Below are 10,246 nucleotides of genomic sequence, written 5' to 3'. Positions count from 1 at the left end.
CTCTCTCTCTCTCTCTCTCTCTCTCTCTCTGCAAGAGAAGTATTACAGCGAAGAGTATCACGTTAGGTATAAAGGTATATTGATATTGTAACTTTCTATTTGTGTCGCCATAATGCTCTCTCAATTGTTCTCTTGCACTTCTAGACACAAGAGTCTCCTTACTCCTGGTCCACACTGCCTTCGCTCTTATTATTTCTTAGCATCACTCACTCTTTCATTCCCTCGGTCTCTCCTCTAGGCTCATACTTTACCCACGTCTGTCCGTCTGAAGGAGAACATGCTGGTAAGTACCTCGACGAGTGCGAAATGAAAGCATAGACCCAAGGTCAGATCTTCACCTAAAATTTAAAAGTGCTATGAACGATTCAAAGGATAATTCAAGAAGAGTGAAAAGGACAAGGTGGTGTTTTGATAACTAAGCATTTCTTGTTGTGGGCAAGTGTTATCAGTATGGTTATTAGTCATACGACATGGTTTTCACGGCTACTGACACCATCTTATGACTGCCAGCACGCCGACAGCGGTTTTGTTTCTCAAAACGATAATTATCACTTCCTTACACCGGTACGGGAAGGAAAATTAGTCCCTGCGTCATTGGCTCAACATATACCTTTCATTCATCACGGGCGGAAGACAGTTTTTCGGCAAGGAAACTGGTGGCAACCTTTACATCCTGAAGGCGTACTGATATAAAACGACCGCCGCACCAGGACAGCCACACACTCTCAGCCACCTTTGGCCTCGCCACAACAACAGACAGTCGCAACGCCTCTCCCTTTGCACTCAAAATGGTTGGCTCCAAGAGATTTTTCGTGATCGGCAACTGGAAGATGAACGTTGACAAGGCGCGCATCGACGGCATTGTTAAGATGATGACCGCTGCTTCCCTCTCCAAACACACAGGTCAGTTCCCTTTACACTGTCAGCAACACAGTGAATACGTGTACTGTATCAATGCGGCTGATATATAATGACAAGCTTTGGTGTTAAGACTGACTGTTGCACTGGTTGTCTCGCCCCAACAGAGGTGGTGGTTGGGTGTCCGTCGTGCTACCTGGAGTACGCCCGCCAACAGCTGCCGCCCACCATCGGCGTGGCGGCGCAGAACTGCTTCAAGGTGAGTGTGTGGTTGTCGGGCTGACATGGAGGTCAGTGAGTGTGTTGCGTGATGCCTCCTGCGTGTGGCGACACCGTCAGGATACTGATGACTTGTGTTGTTGTGTGCGGCAGGAGGCGAAAGGGAACTTCAGCGGCGAGATCTCGCCAGCCATGATCCAGGACTGCGGGTGCGAGTGGGTGATACTGGGCCATCCCGAGAGGCGGACGTTGTTCCAGGAGTGTGACGAGTTGATCGGCCAGAAGGTGGCCCACGCCCAGAAAGCAGGACTCAAGGTAGGTGGTTGAGCGAGAGGCGTCAAAGGCGGATCCTAATGACGACACGAAGGAGTGGGTGGTCAATAACAGAGGGAGGAAGGTGGGCGGGAGGACTAAGACGGAGGCTGTTGCAGATTGTGGCGTGTGTGTGCGAGACGAAGGCAGACCGCGATGAGGGCCTCACACAGCAGGTTCTGGCCGCACAGATGGAGTCCCTGGCGGCATCCATCTCCGACTGGTCCCGCGTGGTGGTGGCCTTCGAGGCGCTGTGGGCCAGCAACACGGGGGTGCTGGCCACGCCGGCCCAGGTGCAGGAGGCCATGGCCATGATCCGGGAGTGGCTGCGGCAGAACGTGAGCAACGATGTCGCCGACAGCACGCGCCTCATCTACGCAGGATCGGTGTCCTCTGGTAACTGTGAGGAGCTGGCGCGGCTGAGGGACGTGGACGGGTTCCTGGTCGGCAGCGCCGCGCTCAAGCCGGACATCGTGGACATCATCAACGCTGGCGGTTCCCACGTGTCCAGGCTGATCTCTTACTTCTCTGATGGAGGCCGGGAGGCGATCAGCGTCTGAGCGAGCCAGCTCTGATGTAGAGCCTCTTGTATATTTATCATGTATCTATTTTGGTGTAATCGTTGCTTATGCAGCAAATTTATTATAGACTCATTTATACTAATAATTCATTCTGTATATGACGAAGATAAATAAATGGTAATATATTTTTTCTATTTTCTTTGCGAATTAGTTTACGCAATAACATTATGAACAACTATACCACCCAGCAAGGTTTACTGAGAGAGAGAGAGAGAGAGAGAGAGAGAGAGAGAGAGAGAGAGAGAGAGAGAGAGAGAGAGAGAGAGAGAGAATTATCCTTATCATGCAATTAATAATTTAATAAATTACTCCCTTTCATAATCAACAATCCTAGTTATGGTATGTACAAGTGACGATTGTTCCTGCCTCAGAAAGGAGAGTGTCGCTAAAAGACGCACCACAAAAATTCCCTAAACTTGGCTGAATTACAAATGCATGAACCAGAACACACTCGGAGAGAGAGAACCCATTATCTCCGCTATCCCATAACTGGCGGGAATCCCTACAGAAGGAAATCATGGAGAGTCTTGACGGGAAATCTCGGAAAGGTTTGAAAATATCGTGTATTCGCATAAATATCCGAATCCGTCTCGTATTTTAATCCTCAGCGCAAAGACATCTTTTCTAAAAATTTTCTCTCAGTAAATTAAAATCCGTTAGTAAGTACACTGTTCCTCGCTATACGATTATGTTACGTTCGGAACAACGTAATCGTGAAGTGAACTATTGTATACCGAATTCATTATAAATAACATAGGGTGAATGAGGATGCGTTTATAAATAACATAGGATGAATGAGGATGCGTTCCTGGCCGCTTCCCTCATGCACCCACCGAGAAACTTTTATGGAGTGTCTGACCATCATTTCATTAGGAACACACACACACACACACACACACACAAAATAAATAAATAAATAAATAAATAAATAAATAAACAGAAAGGAACTGAGTAATGAATAAGATAAGTAATGAATAAGATGTAAAAGATACACAGAAATCCTTGTAATTAACAGCTGAGTTGCAGGACAATGTGGATTCCCTTCCTCTGACTGGTGAAGGAGGGAGGGAATACTTGTGAGAAAGAGATGGCTGGTTACCAGGCTGGCTGGTGAGTGACGGGTGGCAAAACCCTCAAAATTTAAATTTTAATGTTCTCAATTTATTAACTGTGCTTATGTGTGTGTGTGCGTGTACGTATGCGTGTGCGTGTGCGTAAGTGTGTGTGTGTGTATGTGTGTGTGTGTGTTTGGGGGTTAGGAATTAAGAACACTAAACACTTAATTTCCTGCTCGGCGATTGTTTGGGAAGTTTTGGTGATGACGAGATGTGAGGGAGTGACGTCATCAGTGTCCTGAGGAAGCAGAAAGAGTTTCTTAAAGGGTTTCTTTTTCAATTTTCCCTTTTTCTTTTTCATTCCTGCTAAGTGTGAGAAATATGTAGTACTCTCTCTCTCTCTCTCTCTCTCTCTGCCTCACCACCTAACCCCTCCCCATCACTGCGCCGATCCACCACGATACAGGCCTTCAAGTGTCGAGTCGACGCTACCTGAATACTGTCACGCTGCATTCCTCTACATCAGCAGCCGAGGGCATGTGGTTTGTTTCCCTAATTACTGTCAAGAGTCCAGCCTCGAGTGCCGCCCGGCAGACCAAGACGCGCATGACTGTTTGCCTCAGTATGTACTATTTTGCGCTGCCTCACCTTATGCTGTAATGATGTTCCTGTTACGGGTCTAATACGAGTGTTAACCAGTATCTTCTGTCCTTCATCCTTTTCACTGGTAAACTCTGAAATGCTCGATCTTTTTTTTTTCTTTCTTTTTTTCCCTACGATTTGAGCTGTTTTAAAAGTACCAAGCCACTTCTGGAAACTAAATTGTCCGATTTCTTTTGACTCTTTCTTTGACTCTTTAACCGGTTATCTGTGTGTGTGTGTGTGTGTGTGTGTGTGTGTGTGTGTGTTTGGCCAGTCTCCCTCACACGTAGATAAAGAAATAAAGAAATGAAAATGTCATAGATAAGATTAAATGCTTCATATGCGGGGAATTTAGCCCTTTCACTTCTAAACCTTTTTTTTCCAGTAATTACCTTAATTTTGTCACACTTTTGCACTACAATATGTTATGTAATTCTGTAGCCATAAAATATAAAGTAAAATTAATCTATTCCCTCTTCGTGCCCATGCATCTTTTTTTTTTTTTTTTTTGCAATGTTGAGTGTTAACAAAAAACAACCATATCAGTGGAAGAAATTCGAGGTTATTTACCAGGATGTGAACTTCAAATAATGATATCTTACTTGCACTCAGAGATTAATTTATTTTTATTTTATTTTTTTATATTTTTATTTATTTATTTATTTTTTTTTTTTTTTTTTATTTTTTTTGAAGATTACATTATCTAAACTCATTGTTACCAGAACTATAAAGGAAGTATGTGTGTGTGTGTGTGTGTGTGTGTGTGTGTGTGTGTGTGTGTGTGTGGCGCGCCTCTAGCTAACAATTCAGTAATTCACATCACCTGAGTAATGAGCAGAGAACAACGTTGCGTTTTCTCTTGACAACTCACGGCTTCTACAACGGCTAACAGGCGCGGCGTCTATTTCCCATTTCATCTTTCTTGTGTAATATTATTCGCCTTACTTCTATAATTCTATTTTTGTGGCGAAAAGTCTTGCATCATTAGCTTTGCTCTTCTAGTAATTATTTTTGCTAACAAGTATTCTTGCTTGTGCTCGTAAAAGACGGCTATGTGCTTGACCGCCAGAGCAGCAGTCAGGTCAGCAGCAGTCAGAGCAGCAGTCTTACACTTGTCATTTGTCACCATACAGATGAATTCACGTGGTGTCTAATTGTTGTATAGGCTGTACATAAGTTTTATTTCATGAAGTTTTTAAGTTTTATTTCATGAAGACCACGTAATTTCCTGTTGTCCACACTATCTCTCTCTCTCTCTCTCTCTCTCTCTCTCTCTCTCTCTCTCTCTCTCTCTCTCTCTCTCTCTCTCTCTCTCTCTCTCTCTCTCTCTCTGATTTGAGACACGAGTCCTTAGGATGGTATGTTCAAGATATCACTTCAGATTTTCAAAAGGAATAATTTCAAAGACCACCATTGGTTTCCCATTGGCGTTCCTCCCAGTGATACACATTTACAAAAAATAAATAAATAAATAAATAAAATTTTAAAAATTAAAACATTCTTACATTAATCATGCAGCAACCTGCGCCCCAGAACCACAAACGTTTTGACACATCCGCGTCGTGATAGCAAAGGAAGGAAATGACAGGAATGGAGTGACGCTGACTAATGTGAACATCTTGAGTTAGGTTTCAAAGATCGCCAGGGAAGATGGCTTTATTTGACATATATCCCTCAGGAAAATAGTATTCTCTGAGAAAGACTCTCTCTCTCTCTCTCTCTCTCTCTCTCTCTCTCTCTCTCTCTCTCTCTCTCTCTCTCTCTCTCTCTCTGTCTCATTCACACACACACACACGCACGTACACACACACGGAACACGTATATCTCACTTATCAAGTCATATAAACGTAACATTAAAAAGATAAAAAAAAAAAAAAAAAGGAAAATCGATTACATTTCACCCGAATGAAGTGCCGTAGCCTTGAATTTTCAGGCGGTGGGACAAATACCCCGCGCAACACGCTGACGCTCACACAACGCGGCAGGAAGACACACGGGAAACACTACCACCGCTGTCTGGACTCCTGAAGCGCCATGACAGCCCCGAGGACCTTCACGGTGGTGGGGAACTGGAAGATGAACACACTGAAGGAAGATATTGACAAACTCTCGAGCATCCTAAATACTGCGACCATTTTTCCCAACACAGGTAGGAATGCTAGGTGCCCACCGTTGTATGCCTGTATTGTCCATGACCCATATAAACGGTCTATCTTACGAGGCTAACTTTCTGGTTGAAGAGATGAAATATATAAACACTCGATGGCAAATCAGTCACATTTCCAGTTTGATTTTACTTCATTCAAGTGATTAGAGAAAGTACGATAGTTAAGTACTCATCGCTTTTCTTACTTGTATACAGAGGTGGTGGTTGGGTGTCCATCTTGCTACCTGGAGTACGCCCGCCAACAGCTGCCGCCCACCATCGGCGTGGCGGCGCAGAACTGCTTCAAGGTGAGTGTGTGGTTGTCGGGCTGACATGGAGGTCAGTGAGTGTGTTGCGTGATGCCTCCTGCGTGTGGCGACACTGTCAGGATACTGATGACTTGTGTTGTTGTGTGCGGCAGGAGGCGAAAGGGAACTTCAGCGGCGAGATCTCGCCAGCCATGATCCAGGACTGCGGGTGCGAGTGGGTGATACTGGGCCATCCCGAGAGGCGGATGTTGTTCCAGGAGTGTGACGAGTTGATCGGCCAGAAGGTGGCCCACGCCCAGAAAGCAGGACTCAAGGTAGGTGGTTGGGCGAGAGGCGTCAAAGGCAGATCCTAATGACGACACGAAGGAGTGGGTGGTCAATAATAGAGGGAGGAAGGTGGGCGGGAGGACTAAGACGGAGGGTGTTGCAGATTGTGGCGTGTGTGTGCGAGACGAAGGCGGACCGCGATGAGGGCCTCACACAGCAGGTTCTGGCCGCACAGATGGAGTCCCTGGCGGCATCCATCTCCGACTGGTCCCGCGTGGTGGTGGCCTTCGAGGCGCTGTGGGCCAGCAACACGGGGGTGCTGGCCACGCCGGCCCAGGTGCAGGAGACCATGGCCATGATCCGGGAGTGGCTGCGGCAAAACGTTAGCAACGATGTCGCCGACAGCACGCGCCTCATCTACGCAGGATCGGTGTCCTCTGGTAACTGTGAGGAGCTGGCGCGGCTGAGGGACGTGGACGGGTTCCTGGTCGGCAGCGCCGCGCTCAAGCCGGACATCGTGAACATCTTAAAAGCGTCGCGGGTTTCGTGTTCAAGATTGTGGGCAGGACAAAAACGTCTTCAAGCCACCAGTCAGCTTATCACCAACATCAGAGAGACACGATTTACACAACTTTCTTTGGACACTCGGCGTCTCTAGGGTTACGTGTATGTGTGTGTGTGTGTGTGTGTTTGTGTGTGTCATTCACCTACGGTCGTCTGATGGTCACCCATACAGTCGTTCCCCTACGGAAAGAACCCAGAGCTCGTACTGACTTGTCTTTGGATAGGGCTGAGACCCACTCACACACCACACACCGGAATAGCGAGGTCACAAGCCCTCGGACTGCATCCCGTATACCTGCTTGTTGCTAGGTGAACAGGGACTACACATTAAGAGGCTCGCATATTTGCCTCGCCGAGACCGGGACTCGACTTTGGGCCTTCTCTGTTATGAGCTGAGCGTGCTAACCAGTACACTACGCGGTATGTGTGTGTGTGTGTGTGTGTGTGTGTGTAACATGATTCCTGCTCACAATAAATATTTGAAAAACCTAAAGGCTGCAGCTCAGCGCCAGTATCGCCTGTACCGCCCGCATCACTGCCACTCTTCACTGTATAGACGATGAATAGGAATAGCGGCGGGGGTGTCTCAGAGTGTTCGGCACTTCCTGGTGACCAAACTATTTAGCAAACCTAATTTCCGCCGATAAAGTGCCCTCCAATAGAGGCTCTTGTTAGCAAGTGAACATCAGTGTGCGCACTTTCCATTCCAGTTTTTTATTTCCAACTGAGTAAAGCATTTTCATTCAGCAACTTTCTCTGTTTTTGCATAGAATATGTAAGCAGCTACTAATATGATATATCCATATGCCAATATTCATGAATAATAATTTTACGACTATGGTGTGTTAATGCATGTAAATGTGACACATGAAAGCTCTCTCTCTCTCTCTCTCTCTCTCTCTCTCTCTCTCTCTCTCTCTCTCTCTCTCTCTCTCTCTCTCTCTCTCTCTCTCTCTCTCTCTCTCACGAAATATAAAAAAACATATGAAGCCGTCATTTCATATCCTTATTTACACCTATTATGGAGAAACCTTGACTAGTATACGTAGTCCCTTGTAAAAGATTATTTCTACGTATTTCCTTGAAGGTTATCATTACCTCGAAATATAAAGAAAACATCTCCATGAAGTCGTCATTTAATTTCCTTCCTTACACCTATTATAGAAAAATCCTAGACCAGTATACGAAGTCCTTCGTAAAAAACATTTATACCTCCTTGAAGGTTATCATTACTATACCTCAAGTTGTGGATGTGATTGAGGAATGCGTTTATTGGTACATACATTCTCTCTCTCTCTCTCTCTCTCTCTCTCTCTCTCTCTCTCTCTCTCTCTCTCTCTCTCTCTCTCTCTCTCTCTCTCTCTTTCTCTTGGCGACAGCTACAGTTAGCTAATTTAAACAGGCGAAGAGTTCCAAGTTATCTTCTGTAACGAGGTGCATTATTATGAGATCACGAGTGATTACACCACATTCCCGCGCGCGCGCGCGCGTGTGTGTGTGTGTGTGTGTGTGTGTGTGTGTGTGTGTGTGTGTATTATGTGTTTAACTCGCTGACTTTGAGAATCTTAAGTCAGCTGAGGAACTGCTACTGAAGTAGCTTTTCCTTTTTCCTTTTTTTTTTTTTATTCTGCTCTTCTTAACTTTTTTTTTTCGGTATGAGAAGAATAGAGAGACGTTTTGCACTTGTTCTGGACACATTCACTGGTCTCTCTTTACATATGATTGTCTAAAGTGGTGACAACATTATGTCCCATTCCCAGCTCCTCTTGTTCTTTTCAGTTTTTATATAGAGGGCGGTTCATTAGTCCATCATAACAGTTTTCAATTGATTTTTTGGGGATGAAATTTATCACGCTTCGTAACCTCATTCCCTAGGGCAAATGTGCCCCCAAATCAAGGGAATTATCCGTTGCGTTATATTTAGACTAATGAAAGCCGCGTTCACATTTACCACCATCAACGTCATTCAATTTGTTAGTAACGTTCCCATTGTTTCAGTTTTCCCTCGGTCCGCCCAGGACGCGCTGGTGATGAACAATACTACAGTTTACAAGAGAATATGCTTCGTGTGTCCACGCAAGAACAGGTATACAATGACAGCACTCATAGTCTGGCAACACAGCTGAAAGCTGTTCACAATATATCCTTGAGACACCATCAGTTTTCTATGAAATGTTTCACGAGTCACTGGGCCGCTTTCCTAAACATTACTGCGTCTTAATTCGATCCCTTTTAAAAGGCTCTGGTGCAGTGGTTCCTCGGTATCCAAGGGGTCCAGTGAGATTTTTATAATTTTCAAATTTATTATGCTGAAATTAGGAGACATGTGGGTCAGAATAAAATTCATTATACTGAATTTTAGTCACTGTGACTCACTAGTTAATACATGCTTTCTTTTGCCAAATTGGAGTTGTATAAGAAGAGAGTGAGTGCAGAAAAATGGATGATGTTTCCATCGTGAAATGAAGAACTGGCTGATGCTCGGTTTTCAGGCACCTTGCCCAAGGATCACTTGTCTCAGATACTTTCCTGACTCATAGACCTCAGCAAAAAATCCGTTCTAATATCTGGTTGATCATGTTTTAGAAGATGCGCAAGAAGAGATAATTGATCTTATCCACGATTCGGCAGCCAGTAATATATTCCACCTTCTGGTGCTCAATGATGGAATCCTATCCAAAAGTAAGTGATCTGACATTTCGAGTTTGTTTGCCTTTTGCCTCAACCTACCTGTTCGAAATTAGGCTTTCTGCATTTACAAGTTGTCTGTTGGAGATGATTTATGGTGTGTACAGGTTACCACTAACCCAAGACTGCTTGTTAAAAAATAATAATAATAATAATAATAATAATAATAATAATAATAATAATAAATTAATTAATTAATTAATTAATTAATCACAATATCTTTCATGATAGTATCTTGCAACCAATTAAAAAAAATTCATTCGCTGCTATTTTTGCTTTTATTGTTATTCATTTTTTATTCGTTTATTTTTTTTGTTATTTTATTTTTTAGTATTTCTATTTTTTTATTATTCATTTTCATTTATCTATTTATTTTTTCTATTTATTTATTGATTTTATTTATTTTATTTTTCATTCTTTATCTTTTAATGTGTTTATCTATTTATTTGTTTATTTTCTTTATTTTATTTGTTTATTTATTTATTTATTTTAATTTTTTTTTTTTATCTTCTATTAATTTTGCTGGCTTGATCTATTTTGTTATAATGGCCCAAAGATGAAAAATGACTGCAAAAAGGAGAATGAAACAAAAAAAATTTGGGAACCACTACTCTAGTGAAGTTATTTAGTTTATCAAGAGGGTTT

At 43.5% G+C, this 10,246-nt stretch overlaps 2 protein-coding genes across 2 annotated transcripts; both read left to right on the top strand.

Annotated features, from left to right (window-relative positions):
• Positions 1 to 695: 695 nt before the first annotated feature.
• LOC135101642 (triosephosphate isomerase-like) lies at positions 696 to 2,097 on the top strand. The gene is made up of 4 exons (XM_064005910.1): positions 696 to 903; positions 1,026 to 1,117; positions 1,231 to 1,392; positions 1,509 to 2,097. The coding sequence occupies exons 1-4, from the start codon at positions 789 to 791 to the stop codon at positions 1,947 to 1,949; spliced, it is 810 nt and encodes a 269-aa protein (XP_063861980.1). The 5' UTR covers positions 696 to 788; the 3' UTR covers positions 1,950 to 2,097.
• A 3,529-nt stretch (positions 2,098 to 5,626) lies between these two features.
• Positions 5,627 to 7,902, top strand: LOC135101641 (triosephosphate isomerase-like). Its single transcript, XM_064005909.1, has 4 exons — positions 5,627 to 5,816; positions 6,030 to 6,121; positions 6,235 to 6,396; positions 6,513 to 7,902. The coding sequence occupies exons 1-4, from the start codon at positions 5,702 to 5,704 to the stop codon at positions 7,005 to 7,007; spliced, it is 864 nt and encodes a 287-aa protein (XP_063861979.1). The 5' UTR covers positions 5,627 to 5,701; the 3' UTR covers positions 7,008 to 7,902.
• The last annotated feature ends 2,344 nt before the right edge of the window (positions 7,903 to 10,246 follow it).

Source organism: Scylla paramamosain, chromosome 6 (assembly GCF_035594125.1).
Source record: "Scylla paramamosain isolate STU-SP2022 chromosome 6, ASM3559412v1, whole genome shotgun sequence".
NCBI classification, from domain to species: Eukaryota; Metazoa; Arthropoda; class Malacostraca; order Decapoda; family Portunidae; genus Scylla; species Scylla paramamosain.
This window is presented reverse-complemented; position numbering and strand designations above follow the sequence as displayed.

Excerpts from the sequence above, each read along its gene's own strand:
- LOC135101642 (XM_064005910.1), top strand. The coding sequence starts at position 789 with ATGGTTGGCTCCAAGAGATTTTTCGTGATCGGCAACTGGAAGATGAAC. Across the intron at positions 1,118-1,230 it reads CGGCGCAGAACTGCTTCAAG|GAGGCGAAAGGGAACTTCAG; the intron begins GTGAGTGTGTGG and ends TGTGTGCGGCAG. Across the intron at positions 1,393-1,508 it reads CCCAGAAAGCAGGACTCAAG|ATTGTGGCGTGTGTGTGCGA; the intron begins GTAGGTGGTTGA and ends AGGCTGTTGCAG.
- LOC135101641 (XM_064005909.1), top strand. The coding sequence starts at position 5,702 with ATGACAGCCCCGAGGACCTTCACGGTGGTGGGGAACTGGAAGATGAAC. Across the intron at positions 5,817-6,029 it reads GACCATTTTTCCCAACACAG|AGGTGGTGGTTGGGTGTCCA; the intron begins GTAGGAATGCTA and ends ACTTGTATACAG. Across the intron at positions 6,122-6,234 it reads CGGCGCAGAACTGCTTCAAG|GAGGCGAAAGGGAACTTCAG; the intron begins GTGAGTGTGTGG and ends TGTGTGCGGCAG.